The following is a 19,610-nucleotide window of genomic DNA, read 5'->3' on the forward strand; positions in this document are numbered from 1 at the left end:
TTCATCCACTTCAACAAATCAGAAGTATTAATATTTTTCTCACCAGTGGTATATGCATAATCAGCTGTTGTAATAAACATCGTGAATTTTTTAGGGGAAATTGATGCATCTTATTATAGGAGAGTCCAAAGGATGAAATAAATAGCTGTAAGATTAATGGAAAGAAAAAATGTAGCATTGAAAGCAAAAGAGAAAATCTTGAACATGTATAGATCAATAATCTCTGATATAAAAAATGTACTTTAAATGCCAGAGAATGTTAATTACTTTCAATTTAATAAGAAAATTAATTAAGGAACATCACAAGTACAAAGTAAGAATGCCTGTCGCTTTTCTCAGCAGATAATTGACAGCTTTGAAATACTAATAAAAGCCAAGCTTGAGACTTACAAGGCTATTATAGGACCAATTATTTCATGTAGAGGTGAGTTTTGGGCACACATTGAAAATAAAAATCAACTTCATAAAGAAAGTACCAAAAATAATCTGGAGCCATAAGAAAAAAAAAAAAAAAAGTCAAAAGAATTATCGAAGAAAGAAATTAGGGAGGTGGTGCAGGAAGTGAATTCCCAGCATTAAAAGCAGGCTGGACATGTAGCTAGGATCCTGAAGGATTTCTACAATTATTTTCTGTGTCTACTTTTAGACTTTGCATCAATAGAAAAAGGAGAAGGTTGAACAAAATATACCATTTATTAATATTATTTACAAACAATAGAAGAAATACATTGTTGGATATAAATGTTTGGACTAATAGTGGAAAAGAGAAAAGAATGTTGTTAATTGTGAGATAGGCTGTCAGGATCAGGAAATCAAATATAACCTAAAGTGTGATAACTTAAACATTTTAGGCAGGAAGGATTCTAGAAATCCCTTATAAACTGCTGCTTAGTATGTTGGGTAAAGATTTTTCCAGGTTGCACTTGGCAAGCAGGCAGTAAGTTTCTACCACCATGCCTATAAAATTTATGTCTTAATATCTGATAAATCATGATATAAGGAAGTTTTATTTTTCAGCCTGATGTTGTCCTTTCTATAGATGTATTGTATTCCTCCTAACTATGTTCAAATGGAGAAGAAAAAGGCAAGAAGGGTGGAAACAACCAAAGGAAGCATCAGTGTCTACTTTTAAAACTTTCAGAGTTTATGACACATGACATAATTGAAACAGCAGAATAAAGACCTACAGAATTTTTTAAAGTATAGACTGAAACATTGAAATTACTTTTACTCACACTTTCGTATGTTCTGTATAGTCTTAGATGCGTCTCCAGGGGAAATCTGACTCCTGTAAATGGAAATAGATATATATGCCAATCAATGATGTTTTTTTTAATTCAATATATACAGGCAGTGCAGTCCTAAGTTGCCACTTCATTTGCATATCCACTTGTTTACTACTATTACTATTATTTATTTACTATAGTGGTAGATTAGAGAGTCTGTTTCCAGAAGTCTTATGTGTATATTGTCACAATATTTATTTGCCAGTTACATGAATCATGACCTGTGCAAGAGACATCCGTATCTTCCTACATAGGGCACCCAAAGATTTGTTTGTTTATTGCTTTTATTAGCTTTTCTAATGCCATTCTTCATCCTTGAAGCCATTAGTGTTCTTAAAAAAAACTAAAAGACCAGGATGAAATATTCTATGGCTGCAGTTTCCAGTTGTCCTAACTTCCATTTGAGAGCTTTGCTTTCCCAGATTGTGGACTTTTTTCGTGAACAGTTTTCAATAAAACAATTCTTCTAATAAGCATTTTTAATACTATCATAATGCTATCATATTACTAGGAATAACCATAATAATCTAGTGTTAATTACTTATTTCCTTACTTATATGTTAAATATAGCATTGTAGCATTGGGAAACCATGAGCTGAGCAATGCAGCAATGAAATTTTGCAAGTTTAGGAGAATAGTGTTTATAATCTTTCAATTCAAGATGAAAATATAAAAGGAGAAATTACTACAACACAGATTGAGCAGCGGTTTACAGATATCATACTAGTACCCTGTCTGGGAGTTCTTTTAATGTAGTTTTTCTTGTTATTTACAACTTTTGATTGGAGTTTTGAGAAGAAAGCTGTTGCCAAATGAGAAACTAAACATAAGAGGACAGCTGGGGATATTTTAAAGTCACCTGAGTCTACCCAGGGTTGGGTCCATGTGTCCAGAACATGAGGAGTATAACTTAATGAATTGTGAAGGAAACCCTGTCACGCTGTCTTGGACAGCATTATCCATGGACATATTTATCCTGCCATCAAGCGTGATTTCCATTAATTAGTTCAGCAGATTGGCTGATGTGTGTAGCTCCAGTACTGATGGCAACAAGGCTGCGTTGCTCACGCTTCAGTGAAGATTTAACCAGGACCCAGTGTCTGTTCTTAGTGGCAAAGGCCTGAGTTGCTATTGCTTAGCAACTGGTGATTTCTAGCCAGATTAAAGTTTTGTGTGCTGTAATGATTCTTAATAAAAAGGCCTATGATCTTGAGCAAGTGTGTTTATGGGTGTGAGAACAGAGGGCTGAAGATGGATAAGCACACATCAGCATGTAGGAGATGGAAAACTACTGTGGTGAGAATAGGATAGCACAGGAGGCTCTGTTCTCACTGCTTTAATGATGTAGTAAAATTCAGAGTGGGGGAAGAGGGTATTTGAGCATAATATTATGTGATTTTGTATCAGTGAATGCACTTCAACAAAATATGCAATGTTCTATATGTTTCAATGGTGGTGATTTTTAGTCACTGATAATTCCCCATTTGTCCATAAATCCAAAAACTTTAAAAGAAGTTCTGTGGAGAAAAAAAAAAACTTTTTTCCTTTTTTTTATGGCATGAGCTGCAAAACACAATAATTAAGGTTGGAAAAGGCTTCTAAGATCAAGTCTAACTGTCCTTTGTCCAACTAAGTCAACCACTTGGGTGGTGCAAATGTTAGTAATTTCAAATTTAGTGTGGAGGATATTCAAACAGATACTGGTCTTATTTGGAGAATTAAATATTTGAATAGAAAATAGTTTTTCACTATCACAGGACTTGTCAGGATTGCAAGTTTTCAGGACTGCAGCAAAACTGGGTCATGGGCTGACACCAGCCAACAGCCAAATGCCCACACAATTGCTTCCTCATTCCCTCTGCCACGGGATGGGGAGAAAATAGAAGGAAGGTGAAAAGACTCATGGACCAAGATAATAACAGTTAATAAAGAAAGAACTGTACATGGAACCAAACAGAGGAATTCATTCGCTGCTTCCTGTCAGCAAGTAACTGAGTATCCATTCCTTGGAAAGAAAGGACTCAGCAACCAGAGAGATGACTTGGAAGACAAATCCATAACCACATATTGTGGTTATTGCCATAACCACAAACATCCTTCCTCTTCCTCCTTCATTGGGCTGACATGAAGAAAGTAAACTTCATCCCAGACAGACCCAGCAGAAACTGAAACCTTTATGTTTGCTTATGTTTTATGTTTTTTTCCTTTCTCTTTCTTTTATTTATTAATTTATTTTTTTTTAAATGAGTGGCTGGAGAGGTTTATGACCAGTAGTGGCAATATGAGAAATCCAAATTATTTTCTGCTTTTTCTATTCTACTTGACATTACTTGACTTTTGGCATGGTGAATAATCCTCCCTCTGTCTTAAAAAATATTTAACCATTTAATCATTAAATTTAAATAGGTCCAACAAGAAAAACCTAGAAAATATCACGTCCAGAAGACCAAGATACTTTGAGTGCTTGATTAAAGTGAGGGACTTGTTTTCTAACACCAAATCTGACCCAGATGAAATAACAGCTGACAGCTGCTTCTTCTATGCTGAATCAATGTCAAAATTAGCAAGTCCTACCAAGGCAGATTTCCTTCTCTCTTTGGCTGGAAGAGGAAACCTTCATCAAAACTGATACATTCCCGCAAAGAAATTTAGGTCTCAAGGAGCTGATATTTTCTAAGAACAGGAATAATAAGTGAAAAAAGAAAGAAAAACAACAAAACCCTCAACTACACTTTCCCCAAAAATATTTACTTATCCATCAAGAAGCCAAGAAAAATTCCACAGCAAATCCAAAAGGAGGGAATGCATAAATAGGGTATTCTTAGAGGTTAAATTTTAATTCAGATACTGCACAGAGCACAGCCACCATTGTCTGCATGGACATGAGGGGAGATGATTCTGCATATGAGAACTGAGAGTGCAACAGTGAAATTTAACCCATTAAATGCTTTCAGTGTTGGAACTAATGGCTAGAAAGCTGTTGATATATGTTTCTTATCAGTATGGCATCCTTTTGTTATTTCTTTTTAGCTGCCACTTTTACACACGCATTCTTTCTGCCACCTGTAAATACATGGTGTGCTTTCAGTGCCTTTGTCATTTTCCTTTGGACTGACTCCAAATAAAGTTAAACCAACGGAAGGTCTTGTATGAAGAGACTACATAATTTGACTCAAATTAGCTTTTTGCTAAGAGGCTGGAGAATGAATACAAAAAGTAATATTACTTTCAAAATAAAGTCATTAGTAATCATTAAAGCAGCAGCCAAATGCAGACAGTATTACAGCTGCATTAAAAGATGGAAGTGGAAGTCAAACATTACTACTAATCACTGCCATTGTCCTGAAAGAGCAGAAATTAAACACTGATTTAAACTCATTTTAAATCCCATTACTGAGAGACCAAATTACTAAAACCGGGGAGGCCTTACTCATGGATTTCCTCAGAACAAAACCATCTTTGCATTCTTAAAACTTGCAAGTGTCCTTAAGAGCTACCAGAATGACAGCACAGGAACTGCATCCAGTTGCATGGGTGAGTAATTGGTACATGAAAGCAAGATTCCTAGTACTGTCTTGCTGATGTGACTTGACTCTGATGGGGTAAGAAGCTGACAGGCTATTATATTCCTCTTGCCCTTTCATTCTGAGACATCAGAGAAAAGATTAAATTTTGTCATGATGGCATGCCTCTCTTGTGGGAATTCACAGAATTCTCTGATTCATTGTCAGCCAAGGAGTTTGTCACTACCAGACTGGGCTTGATTTGAGCATTGCATCAGGAATTAAAGTCTCAATATTCCTTTTTAGTCTTCTGGCCTTTCTGGTGCCCCTATTTATGGCCTTGAATAAGCAAAGATAAGGAGAAGCAAAATGAGCCCAACAGTACTCATTTGGTTGAGCTTGAAGACCCTTATGCATGCCTTTCTCCTCCTCCCCTTGAAAATGCAGCCATGGCTGAAATACTGCGTGACTAAAACATCCCAGCAAATGTTTATGGGTGTCCTGAACAGCTATTAGAGTAAGATTGTGGTAAAAATGGATTGAAATTAAAAGATAATGTGTTCAAGGTACTGAAACTGCCCAAAAGTTACTGTAAATGGAATGATGTGTTTGTTTCCTATGTATTTTGTGTCTGTGATGGACAGATCAAAGAGAGAGCCCTGCCACACTAGTGTGTTGCAGTAGTTTATTAAGTCACTGTATGTCTGCTGACCCTTGGAAACTGAACTTCTTTACACTGTACTATTGGCAGATATGATCTAATTCCAGGTAATTTTACCTTACAGGCTATGGTTTAACTGATTTGACTTACCTCACAGGCAGATGAATGGTTACTTCAGTAGAGCTGATATTCTTAAACACATTAAACTGACCAAATCTGATCAAGTATCTAAGCCGATATTATTAAACCATTTTTTCTTGTTGCTAAATTTTTCAGTTGTGTGAGTTCTTCCAAAGAGCAAGTTGGATGTATTCCTGACCATGTGTCATTGCCAGGGCAGGAAAAGGCCGGGTGAACATCTGTGCAAATGTGCCTTGCAGATACAGGTGTAGGAGTCCATGTGCATAATGTCACTGACCTTGGCTCTGCATCTGTATTTGCCCACACACAGACCTTAGAGACAAATTCTTGTAGTGAGCAAGATCTGGAAACTGTTTTACTTTGTTGCTCAAGTAGGATTAGCAGCACTTAAATGTGGAAGAAATTTAGGTTGTACTTCTGCCAGCATAGCAGCTACAAACATAACCACAGCCAGTGAGGTGACATGAGTAAATAGCACCTTTGCTGAGAGCAAATATTTGTGTTCAGTTTCTCCGTTCCTTTTTAAGCAATCATGACAGTCTGGCTTAATGTCATTTTGCTTTAGGCCCTTATTTGAGGACTGCAGGTGATGAGCCTGGCAACCCAGCACTTTCCTTAGTCCCTAGAGAAATGGGCTGGACAGAGATCAGTGTAGAGCTGCCCACTCCTCCCCACCAAGGGGAGGAAGACAAGGGTGCCCAGGCTTCCCAGGTGCTTCAATGAAATGCTTATCCTTGAGAAATTTAATGAAAAACCTGTCTCTTCTGAGGAGATAGTACAGTGAACTTTAAGATTAGGAACTGGCCAAGCATCTGTATACCTTTTGCAACGTCTTAAATATTGATTCTGCCCATCTCACAACAGACAGCTTATCATTTTGCTTTCTGTTTTCACTGGCCACACAGAGAATTGATTCTCCTTCATTTCTGTTTGTCTCGTAAGGAAAATCCAAATAACCCAGCCACTTCACAGGTTGTAATTGAATGTCACAACCAACAAACAGAAAGGTTCACCTCGGCCCCATTGTAATTGGTTTTTAAATGCAATGAGTCAGTGTGTCTGTGTATCCTAAGCAATCACAGAAATATCTGCTATATATTGCACAATTTTTAGAGCAACTAGAGATGACCCAAGGAGGGTTGCACCCACTGTGCAGAGTGTTAAACAAATGCATTAGTGAGAAAGCTCTCTGTGGTGAGGTAGTTGGCAAAACCCTTTTCTTTGTAAAGCACAACCTTCCTGAAACTGAAACTGTTTATGAGTCAGTTCCAAACAAATTCCTTCTTAAAATAAAAATGCAGGAGGAAAAAAAAAAAGATTTTCAATTGTTGAAGCATTGTATTTTGACATTTTCAGAAGATTCGTTTTTCTGCCTTGAAAAGTCATGTGCTGCCTGACATCTCTTTTCACTTTCGAAAAAAAATAAAACTGTATGAAATTAATTTAAATATAGATGTTTCTTTCATTTTAGATTTTCACTTAAAAATTTTATTAATTTTAAGTTATTTCTAAGCTGTGATTTCATAATCTGCAGATGAAAATTGCTATGGGAACAAGGAAAATTTCTTTGTTTTTTCTAAATATTTGCAGTTCTCCATTAAAGACCTAGTGGAACAAATAACTCAGTAAAAGCACATTGTTAGGACTATGCAAGCATCGTGCACAAAATCTTCAGGTGACCTTCAACCTGTGCCATATTACTTGTACCTCAGTAGCATTAGGACTGTAGATCGAAGAAGATTAAAAAAAAAGACTGATGGGGGAGAATTAAAAGGAAAAAGAAGAAAAAATAAAGCATATCTATGAAGGAGATGGAAAAGAGAGGGATATGGGACAAAAAGGAAAGACGAGAGATGGAAAGAAATAGATGAGAGAGCAAGTCTCACATTGCAATTGCAGAGAGATGGTGGGGGAGGATAAAAAACAATAGCTAATAACCAATTGCTGGATAATGCATTAAATCTGAGCCACTGAGCATAATTTCCACAGCATCCACAGGAGGATGAAAACACAGGGCAAAGAAATGAGGCATCCTGATCCATCAGTCTTTGCCTGTTGCACTTGCTCCACAACCATGATTTTTTCTAGGAAGAAAACTTGTCCTGGGTATCACTATTTTTGAGAGAGAAAAGGGGGTTCATTTATAGGTACTGCATTTCATATCTGCTTAAATTGCCAAAAGGAAGCTGCATATTACATATTATGTAATCATATTTGCTAAATAAAAAACTCCACCAGCTGTCAATCTCACCAGCATTTAAGTTTTCACAGAAATCCTCACCAAAATTGTCTTGTGTAGGAATGAATATATTTGAGCCTTCCCTCTGCTGTCTTCTAACCTTGCACATAGAGAAAAACACATGTACATCCTGTCTCCAGTTATAGAGAGCTTCATCATATAATGTCAAAGGCCTCATTGAGGGGTTTCACAGATACTAATAGTTAATTTCAGTTCTGAGTGGAATTGCTGACTTTGCCCTCACATCCCATTGGGGTCAAAGGTTTTCCGTGCTAAATGTCTCCTACCATGGTAGATCAGTGTGACAAATGCAGTTGTTCTCTAATGTTAAAATATCGTATTTATTGAACATTTGAAAGACAGAGACATTGTTCAGACCTTTTGCCCCACCATAAAATGAATCTGTAAAATCAGAATGCCATGACCTACTGGTAATAATTGTTGTGTATCTGGCTGTGGTTTTTACCAAAGAGTAAAGCAAAATATAGTCTGAGAATATCTAGTTTAACCTGACAATGGAAAGGTTACAAACCCATGTTCTGTCGAACAGTTTATTATTAGAGATTTCAATCATTTTTAAGGAAAGTCTTAAAGAAATGTCTTTTCTAAAACTGATTTTGAAATATATTGAAAAGGCTAATTTTTTCTACAGTTTATTTTTCTTACATGACTTTTCATTTCCATGCATAAGCAGAAGATAGAAAGATCAATAAATAACTACATTCATCCAGTAAGAGAAATATCCTGTTTCCTCTTCACAAACCAGTGTAATTCAGTGAAAATTTTTATGTATTTCTAGGAGGGGTGTAAGTTTTCTGACTTACTCCTCTCTCACTACTGGAATTTGCTCTGGCATTCTTCCTCACTTTCAACCTTCTTACATATGTAATTTCATGTAATTTCAGCAGGTATTTTTATAGACTTGGGGAGCATCTTACTTCTCTGACAGGACAGTTAAGCCTTTGCAGCTGTGCAAAATCCTTCTGTGCTCCTGACATGTATTTTCTATTTCTTCTCTGCCAAGGTCCAAGATAGACCTCTTGGACCTCCTCAATTGTTCTCTGTGAGGTAGCTGTGAGTCCTTCCAAGAGCTGGCACAGTGGGGGGAAGATGAAAGGGTACCAAAGGCAACTGTTCCAGTTTGCATGAAAAAAGAAATCTAATGGAATCTGAAGAGCTGTAGGGAGAGCTAAAGATGTTTCTGGGGTATCCAGAACTCCTAGGTTCACAGGATGTGGGTTATAATTCACAATAATGAGATACTATATTTTTTAGTATTCACACATTTTAATATAGAATATTTGAGATTCCTCTCACAGATTCTGAAAAACAATAAAGGGCAAATAGCTTGCTCAGGGCTTGACATAGTCATTCAGCCACGAAAAATCCAGGGAGAAAGAACTAGGAATTTCAGAGATGGTTTGTAGCATGTCACACAGATCTGCGTTTGAACACAATGTCTTATCTGTAACTGTGTTACTCTTTTTTTGCTTGCAGTCACTTGTTAATTTTGATAAGAAAAGAGTTATTTAACTGAATCATTCATTTAAGTGTTAGAATGACTGAAAAGTAACTTTAGTTTAGGACTTCACAGCATCATCCAAGATGTTTTTGCATTAATTGCTTTAAGTGAGGAAGAGGAACTTACAGATGTCTGGGATAAAAGGGATAAGGCAGCTCAGAAGCTGAGCTCCAAGGAGCCAGCAAGGAGCTGGCTCAGGAGAGGCTGCTGTGGGGAACCAAAGCCTTTCAAGGTGATCACCACAATATTGCTAAGGCAACCTATATTTTATGGATGATTTTCAGCTGCCAAAAGCTGGGAGGTAAGAGTTAGTTCGCCAAGACCAAGATGATTCCTGACAGCTTCTGTGGTCCCCTGCAATATATTTTATTTTATTCTTTTCCCAAGATAGGACCTGGGGGACACAGCCAGCTTCCTCTCCCTGATTTATTGGGCTGTGTGCCTGGCTACTCTCACTAAAAACTACCTGATTTCACAGTCCTGCTGTCTGGAACTATACTGTATAAAAGTGGAAAGGCTGGATGAGAGCAAGAGAACAGGAATTCCTCAGTCCTGATTTTCAGGGGGTGTGAAGGGTGATTTATTTTAAGAGTTTTGATGGTAATCTGAGCTAAGTAGAAGTCTGGGATTCTTCAATATTTATTAGTGCAATATATTAGAGAAGTAGGTTTGTGTTTGGAAAACCAAACAAATTCTCTCTCACAACTTAATATGATTAATGAATTCTCTCTAGGTTATGAAAAGGGCAGATGGAAATATTAAAAAAAAAAAAGAAAAAAAAAAAAAAGAAGAAAACAAAAGAAGAGAACCACACCATACCACAGTAAAAAAAAACCCCATACTATAAAGCCATTTGAATTTCTGTCTGCTGTGTCTGAAAATGACATGGCAGAGCAAGAAAAATGTACAGAGAAGAGTGAAAAGGATAATGAAAGTTTTACAATAGCTTTGCTATAATAAAATACTAAACATTCTTTGGTTTGGAAAAGGGAGGATGAGGGGAGGGATATGGTCTACATATTTATAAATTATATAGACATAATGAGTAGGGCTCACTGATCCATTATTTTTCACAACCAAAGAACTAGAGGCACCTAATTTAATTATCAGGCATCCTGATAAACAAACAAAAAGGAAATTCTTTTTCAAATAAAGAATAATTAAATTGTGAGGTGCATTGGCACAGGATGCAGTAGAGGCTATCAGTATAAATGGGCTCAGAGAAGATTAGATAATTCCATAGAGGATAGACCTATTGGTGGGTATTAAAAATGATGGTCTAGATTAAACTTCTGTCTCAGGAAGTCCCTTAAGTGCTGGTTGCAGGAAGTTGAAAAGGTATTTTAGGCAATCTATGTATTTGCCCTGTTTCTAGCAATATCCTTTTGGGCCAGTGCTTGAACCAGCATACTGGAATGAAAAGATCTTTGCTGAACTCATCAGGAGCATTTCTCTGTGCGTGTGTGTGTGAGAGAGAGAGAGAGAGAGAAATAAAAGAACAAGAATAAAGGAGACTGCAATGAGAAAAGCAAAAGCAACTTAATTAAACAATGACTTCCTCTAACTGTTAATACTTTTCACATAGGCCTCTTGCAAAGGAAAACCTCAATAACCCTAAATCTGCTACTATCAGCTTTAATTTTCATTTCAATCAGAGTTTTCCCAGCCCTGCTGTCCTTCTGTGCATTTGTTGCTTATCAGCATGCTACAAGAACAATGCATGAGAATATTGTATTTGACAATACTGCCACCTGGGCTACATCTGTAGTAAATTAAACAGTGCCAGGACAATGCCAAACAAATAGGAATTTAATTATTTGTAATGTTGCTCTGACAGGTCCCTTTCTTAGCTTTATATTTGGCCAACTAATTTTCTCTGTCCCAAATAGTTCCCAGGCTTTGCAAGGGAATTAGCATGGACAAAGGATCATTTCCCATCACAGTTTAGAAGGATTCAAACTGTTCTTCAAGATATGGCTGGAACATGCGTGTTGACCTCATGTCTGGAGGAGGAGCCTTCACTATGCCTGGTTTGCTTTATAGGTGTGATAAAGATTGGATGTAATCTCTTGAGGACTGGGTGAAGAATGGAATAGGTTTTCTAGAAGTGTTTTTAGCCTCTTGGGGAAGGTCCAAACCAATCCAGTCAGCTGTCAGGAGGGGTGAGGAGTCCATAACATCTCCCAGGCATGCAGACATTTGGTTGTTTCTCTGAGGTCGGGACCAGTTGTCAGTTCTCTGTGTTCATGATATGCGCTGAGCAGTCTGGGGCTGTCTTTGGCCAGGCTGAAAGGCCACCTGCAAGAAATGCTTTGATTGCGTAGCAGGACTTGGGGTACAGGAGATTTCTCTTCTAGATCTTTAAGTTTCCCTAGCATGGTAGAGGTGATTTTGTTTTCTCAGATCATGGAGTGATGTGGTGAGTGTCCCATGTTCAACCTCTGGACACATTCTGTCATTATGTGATCGAATGAAATTCCAGCTGCAGTTTAATTCAGACATTTTTAGGGCTGTGTTTTCTCTCATTTGTTGCCAGACTTATAATACCAGGCACTATATAAAAGCTAAAACACAGCAGCTTCCGTAGGGAGCTTGCCGGCTGAAAGAAAAGCACACAGTGAAAAAAATTGATGTGAGGTCCAGAGCAGGCCAATAATAAATAAGTCAAAATCCTATGAACTAAGAAGTTCAATATCAGTTCTAGTTCAGTCTTACTCTTATATTGTGGTGGAGAAGGCAGTTAAATGATTATAAGTCTTGCTGATGTGAACCTTTTAAAGTATGTGAGCAACAAGTCCACTGACCCTGGGGCCTCTTTTGTGGACGGATAGATTATAAAAGAAGTACAATTAGGAGATGGAAACAGCATGCCTGGTTATTAAGGGTAGAATGAATGCACGAAAAATGAGGGCCAACAAAGAGGCAAGACTTTGCAGGTGAAGAAAAAGAATTTAAACTGATAGATCAGATCTTTATAGGTTCAGAGAGTAGACAGGGGTTAAAGCTGAGATTGACAAAATTTGAATGATGGGCAAAGTGATTATTCATCCCTGCCAGAGCTCATATCGTTGACCAGATTTAGCCCATGCCAAGCAGTGCTTCCCTAGAGAACGTCTGCTTAGCAGGGTATGGAAACAGCACAAGGCAGGCCACACTCCTGGCAGACATCCAGCCTGTACTGGGGACGAAAGCTGTGCCAGGCTAGCTTGATCTTGGGCACTGCTCTGTGCCATTTCCCATATGCAGTAGCTTCGGGGTTGAATGAGCCATCTAGATGTGTCAAGCTGGTTCCAACTCAGCAATATCTCCTGACATTTCCAAGCTTAAGTCTGGAGAACTTCAGCTGTGACAAGTTCCTATCACAGTTTTGAGTGTCATCTGTGCAGTGTTGCACTGGAATGAATGACAGATACATCACGTACTTAAAAAGGAAAATGAGATACTACATATAAGCGATAGTTTGTGTTCTGCTACTTATGTAGATCACAGTGTCATTTTACTATACATTGAGCTTTCACAGAAGCAAATGTCTTTGCACTTTTAGAGCCTTTCATTTTTTGTCAATGTTTTGAGCCCTGTTGACAGTGAAGACTTTTCCTGCTGTGTTTTAGTTTCAGGTTCAGAGCAAGAGTCTTGATTTCTATTTAGACCTGTCTGTGATGCAGTAGTTTGTTATTGATGTGTCCCTTGTGTGTGAACTGTGTTCCATACATTGTTAAAACACTTATATTGCAAATCATCCTATTTTCATAATCTTTTTGTTTGCAATTCATTGTCCATTGAAGCATTCCATGCTAAGAACACGACTTTCTTCTATGTCCACTGGTGTAGGATGTTCTACCAGTAGCAAAGGGCAAGCAGAGGCCCTGTATATCTATGAGGTAGGGAAGGTGAATGACATGAAATGAATGCACTCATCCTCTGACACTTGCATTTCAACATGAGTGAGAATGCTGTGATAATCTGCCTGACTCCCTTACTATGAGATATGAAGTGTTCATGAATACAGTGTGTTCATGAATGAAGGCCATGCTTTTCATTTTTATGGTCAATAATATAAATGGCAATTTCTAGGAAAAACATAAACAGAAGAAGCAAAAGCCTTGTATGTCTGTTGCTGAAGGAATAATATGGGTTTGGAGTACAGTTTAATCTCATACAAAGATTATCTGTGTAATACTGCAAGAGCCACCAAGACTCTAGATTAATTTGTGCTTCATAAGTGCAGAACACAAAAATTTAATCTCTTCAAGGGCCGAAATGACAAAAGCCTTTTTAAAAGACAATAGAAATAATGACATGGTGATAGTGATAAAATAGAAAAAAGTAAAAAGTCCTCATAATTAGGAAGTAAACTAATCACTAAGACCTACTCATACCCATCATACAATTCATAAATCTAAGGAAATGACAGTGGAATTCTAAGTTCATTTCAAATATCTGCTATTGACCCTATTTATAACAGAATATAACCTTTCTGCAGGAAGGACATTTTATCTCTTTGTGCTCTCTATAGGTTTTTCTAGACAACAGGCTCACTGACATTAACAAATGTAGTACAGCTACAAGAAAGAAATTAATTTTAACCCTAATTCTAATGGGAAATTGAGACAGAAAGAGATTAAGTGGATTGTCCAAATTTGCACAGGAATGCTTATAGCAAAGTCAGAATCTGACTTACAGATTGCATTGCATGACCTTTCCTTTAATTTTGAAAAATACTTTTCTTTTCCTTTTTTTTTTTCCCTCAAACACTTCACACCCACAAATGTTTAGTCTTGATTAACCTACTCCTAGCATCTTAGTCTAGTTTTGGCCAGTTTTGTTTTATGATGCTGACTTCTTGCAAGGGAAAATAATGTTATGCATTCATTCTGTAAGTGTTTCTGAATATATGTGTATGATAGACCTTTGGATTAAATTAATAGCTTTTTCAAAAACATAAAACTATCCTTTTTATTTTGAAGTTAGCAGTAAGATATCCTACTTACTTATAAGAATGTACAGGATCCTTCTGAATATTTTTGTTATAACTTCCATTACTTATAACTAATTCCAGTGCAGCCACATTAGAGGACAAGCATATGAGTTGCACAATATAGGCAGATCATGTGAGCAATGTCTCCATGGAAACTGCCTAATTTGTGCTTTTATTTAATTAGAGTTGTCCATTACCTCTCCAAATGAAGTTTAATTTAAATTCATATGCCAGTCATTTTTTAAATTGTGTATGACTTTTCATCCATCACTTTCTAAAATCTCCTGTAGGCTGTATTTTAGCAGACTGAGTTTATTTAACAATTGAGTTTATAAACAGGGTGTTTATTTGACAGCTCAGCTTATCCAACATTCTTAACATCCTTGGAACTAATTTTCTATGCAGTATCTGTGCTATACAACTCATTGTTATCAATTAGATATTCTTAACCTCAGAAATTGTCAAAACCCCGGAACAGTTGCTTGAGAGATCCACATGAGTATACTCACTCATTTCACTTGCTGTGAGATAATTGGGAAGAAATTGGAGTACAAATATAAAGTGTAACCAGCACAAGAAATATGCAAAATGCATGTGTTTGTTAAATGGAGCATTGAAACAGGCAAAACTGTACATCTATTGTATGCTGCACCACAAAAACCAGCTGGTCTCACTGAGGTACTCTTAAGAAAAGTCTGAGTAGGTTCGACCTTACAGAAATGTCTGCCTGAGGGTATGATAACATGAACTGATGAGAGTTCTTTGGAAATCATCAGTCCTTGGTGGTGCACCAGAAAAACATGGTCTGCAACACCTGATTTTATATTTCTTTCAAGAGCTGCTGGTTCAATGTATAGTGAGAGGATATGAAGTACTCCATTATTTCCCAGTTCTTCTGGGGTGTCTTGCAACATGCACAGACAATAAGAAAGAGGACAGTGGAAGGCTGTGTATACTCAATAATTCCCACCCACCTGAGACACCAGCAAAGATGAAGAATAGGAAAAAAAAATTAAAAATGTAATATTGAGTAAATACATGAAACATACTACTGACATATTTTGTATCATAATGTATGTATTCTGAAGCAAATCTTGCATCTCACGGAATCGTTACTGACCCAGTTTTCCTTGCAGCTCCAGTACAGAAATATCCAGACTAGGTGCCTGGTCAAAAATTAGTTTATATGCCAGGATGACAAGAGGGCAATGCAGGGGCAACAAACTGCAGTTCTGAAAGGGGTACCTCTGAGCAGGGTAGCTCAGAGTTGCACTCAGGCCATTCACATGGTTTCTGCATTCATACAGCATATACATATCATCCAAGTTTAAATACTCTTTCAGAATCACAGAAATTATCTCTGGGAAAAAAGTAAGTGCTATTGACAGGAAAAAGTCATCATCACAGCATTATCACAACTCACAGTGGAAGAATTGAAATGTTTGTGTATAAAAGGTAATAAAAGTGGCCTAAGAATCATGTGTGGGAAGTGCTAGAGGTGCAACTGGAGGACCAACAATAAGGAATAATTCTGGAATAATTGCATAAAGGCTAAAAGGCAATACAATTTAACGTGACTAAGAAAAATTGGCAAGAACAATGTAAAAGATGTTACAAAAAAGGCATTTATGAATATTATGACACTAGTGATTTGAAAATGTCTATAAAATTTAAAATAATAATAAATAATAATATTACTAATAGAAGAACACTTGAAAAACTGGCAAAGGGATAGATACTACAGATAATAGCAACTCAGCAACTTCAAATTAACAAAGGTCCCGAATGGTAATAGGTGTCACTGACTGGATTTAAAAACTAGTGGAGAGTTATGTCTGGATGTAGAAAAATATCAGAGTTATTAAATAGCTACTTTGTTTCTGTCTTTTCAGAAGAAGAGGGTGGCGATCTGCTCAAGTCGGGCTTCAGTTTTCCAGGGACGCCAGAGGAGGAGCTAGGTACAGATCCATCTCTCAGATACCTGGTACTGCTCGCGCACCCCGAGGCGGGCGCAGCCGCGGGCTGGGCACAGGAGGCTGCTCTGCGGCACAGCCGCGCCACCGAAAGAGTTCTCTCTTTTGAGAACTCAAAAGGTGTTCAAGGAAACTACCAACCTTCCTTCTTTTGTCTTTTTGTCTTACCCTTTAGAGAATATCCTAAATGCAGACAGAGTTTTCGATGTTACCTTATCAATTTGAATTAATAAGAGAAGCAAGAAGAAATCAAAAACTCTTAAAGCCCATGAGCGAAATCTCAATACTTCTGTCTTACAAAGCTAGTACTTTGTCCAGCTGGCTTCACTTTTATACATTTAGATTGTGAAAAATCGAATTTCTGTTCCTGGAATTTTATATTCAGATTGTCACTGGTTTATGTGAAATCCATCAAAATTTTGATTTATATGCAATTACTTCATGTGGTTATTTTTAGAAAAGCAATATGGGAAGTGGTTTCTATGTGTTTGCTACTTAAAGCTCCCTTTATTCAACATGAGCTTACTTACATTTCAGAAGTCAGTGTAAAGTAATTTTTCTTTTTGTACATATGCTCATGTTAATATATTGCAATGGTTTATTTTTTGCTATTAAGATATTGTTGTAGTTGACAAGAATATTATAAACTCTTGCCCTGCCCATATTACTACCCAATGCCAGGAAGATAAATTGTAGTTGCCATGTTAAGGACAACTACCCAAGCAGTTAGAACAAGTCACATGAATTCAGACAGGTTGTGTCCTTACATTTAGCAAATCTTTTAAACAAGTAGTGTTGCCACTCAGCTGCATTCAAATCCGAGAGTACCGTAAATGTTCAATGTAAAATATCTGTACTGGACTTGTTTGTTCACTTAACATTCCAAACAAGTGAAAAAAAAAGCTACATTCTAAAGATTAAACACAAGAATGTGTTAGGGAAAACACTGAAGAAGCCTCAGGCAGCTTCTGCCTTAGTCAAAGTGGTGTAAAAGGGAAGATATCATTAAATGTGAGGTGTCCTAGGAATCTCACAAGTGGATCCTGTGGAGCAGTCATGAAATGAAAAGCTTCTTGGACAGCCTTCTTGGACATTTGCAGTTTTTTCACCCTGCTGTCCTATTTCACAGCACACAGGAAGGAGTTCAGATGCCCTGGGTTAGAGCACATCTCATTGAGAGCTGGAAAATATTTCAGAGGTAGATGTCTAAACAGTAGATCTCGGGACTTCTTTTAGAGTCAATGAAGAGTAATCAACTTTTCTAGGACATAGCAGGTTTGGCCTACTTTAGAAGCTTAATGAAGAATGAGATAAGTCATGCTTTAGAAATACGTCAAAATCGTTCTTCTTCCTATTTGTTTGAGAAAGAACTGCAGGATTTCTGGAGCCAGAGTAAATGATACACAAGTCAGTAATTTTAAATGTCAGGTGTCTACAGGAGAAAGGACCCTCTTACAAAATAGGTAATCAAAGATTAACAAAAAGATATATTCCAACTGACCAATCATCCAGAACCCTGACTAGGAAGAAGATGAGGGATTAGTCAGAAATGAGAAACAGGAAAGTAAACAGCAATAAGAACAACAAGTAACAACTAGAGTAAAAAGAAATTAACCTGCTTTCAAAAATTTCAACTATTTATGGCTAAATGACTGAAAAAAAAAAAATCCCAAAAGCAAGGAAAAATCTGTCCTTGCTCCTAAACTTTTTCCTTATCACAGTCCTCTGAAAGTACCAAAGATTGCTAGAATATATGGGATGAGGTGGATGTCTTTAATATTTTCTGAAGAAAATCCTGTCCTGACAGGACCTAATTACCAAACTGGAGGTAGTCAAAGTAAGCAGACTGGATATCATCAGTAACGTGAGAACGTGGTATCCCCTTCTCCCCTTCTCTGTCTCTCAGAGAGAATTATTGAAATTGGAAAGACTTTTAGAAAAGTTGTGGGATAGTGAGTTAAATTCTGAGTAGACAAGCTCTGCAGTTACAGCTGTGCTAATGTGCTACACCTCTACAGATGGACAGGACATATCTGTCTTTCTGTCTTTTCCCAGTGTTGTGTTCTGCCACTTGAAGATTTGTGTTCAAATCAATGAACTGTATGTGTAACATAAGTGAAAAAACTGTGAACATATCTTTTTCTTGCTGTTGCACATGTATCAAGTTAATTACTCATTGGAGAGAAATAAGATTCTGGGTGGATACTCTAATCCCTGGACTATGGAAATGGGCTTGCTTCTTTTCTGTATATACACAACCCAATGACTATGTCATAATTTTGTATGAGCAGCCTCAATCTGACAGACTGCTAGAGACCTTCATCCCCAAAGAAAACACAGAAAGGGCTGTCCTTGAGAAGTAAAACAAATTGCCCTAAGTCAAGACAGAGTCAGGATGATGTTTTTTGAGGTAGCTCTAACTGCAGAGCCATTCCTTATTCTAGACTCTCATTGTCCCAGGGAGCTTCAAGTTATGATCTCTCTGGTACTGAAAGATCTCTGGCTCCAGGTCCTTATTTGTAAAATTGGTTCAGAATTTCCTAGTGAGGTTTGGGGCTTTGGTGGGGTTTAATTAATGTTTGCACAGTATCTCACCAGAGAGAAAATGCTGAATAGTCATTAAAAAATATTTTTAACAAAATTATCCACTGCCTTAATTGGAAAAATGTATCAAGGGGTAGGACTGATCCCAACTCTTTCCCACTATTGATTCTGTAAAAGACCTCATTAGTTAAAACAGGCAGAAGTGTAATCTATTCCTTCCAAAAAAAAGCTTATCAAAGCATTAACAGTCAGTTTTTGAGAGCAATACTTCATAGTTTTTCCATTAATATTTATTTGTTACCATACCTCAGGGTGATAAATATTATTGTTACAAGATTCACACTTACGGCAAAAATTCCTATCCTGTTCACTAGGAATATCTCAAATAAGAAACCTGGTTAACCAAATAAAAAAATCATGGTAGCAGGGCATGGTGATGGGAGCAAGAGATCCGATGTGTGATCTCAAGCAGCTCACCGTAAGTCTCACTGAAACTGGAGTTCTTTCATTCCAAGCTTTCTTCTATCTGATGTTTATATTATCTAAACAATGTTACTGTATTAAAAAAAAAGCAAAAAACAACCGCTACCTGAAAATTTCTATGATACCTGAAAATAGCTCAGTTTTGTTTACTTTAGGAATGTAAAAAGTAAGGCAGTATTGTGCTTTAGGTGTCAAAAGCAAATAGTGCAATCTTAACAATAGACATAGAAAAATGCTGTGTATGAAAGGCATTCAAATAGTTAAAGAAATGTGAACAGGG

The 19,610-nt window shown here is 37.1% G+C and overlaps 1 protein-coding gene across 29 annotated transcripts in view; it reads left to right on the plus strand.

Moving 5' to 3' along the window:
• DLGAP2 (DLG associated protein 2) overlaps window positions 1-19,610 on the plus strand; it is a 443,370-nt gene that overhangs the window by 329,038 nt on the left and 94,722 nt on the right. For 21 of the 29 annotated variants that reach the window (XM_086876001.1, XM_086875999.1, XM_086875978.1 and 18 more), the window contains one exon: window positions 16,223-16,288. The exons of the other annotated variants lie outside the window; for them this stretch is intronic. Coding sequence is in view for 20 of the 21 variants with exons in the window: in XM_086875999.1 (XP_086732125.1) it covers window positions 16,223-16,288 (66 nt within the window). In the remaining variant the exon portion in view is untranslated. The remainder of the gene's footprint in view (window positions 1-16,222; window positions 16,289-19,610) is intronic. 29 annotated transcript variants of the gene reach the window in all.

This window comes from Cyanistes caeruleus, chromosome 2 (genome assembly GCF_971803275.1).
Source record: "Cyanistes caeruleus chromosome 2, bCyaCae1.hap1.1, whole genome shotgun sequence".
Taxonomy (NCBI): domain Eukaryota; kingdom Metazoa; phylum Chordata; class Aves; order Passeriformes; family Paridae; genus Cyanistes; species Cyanistes caeruleus.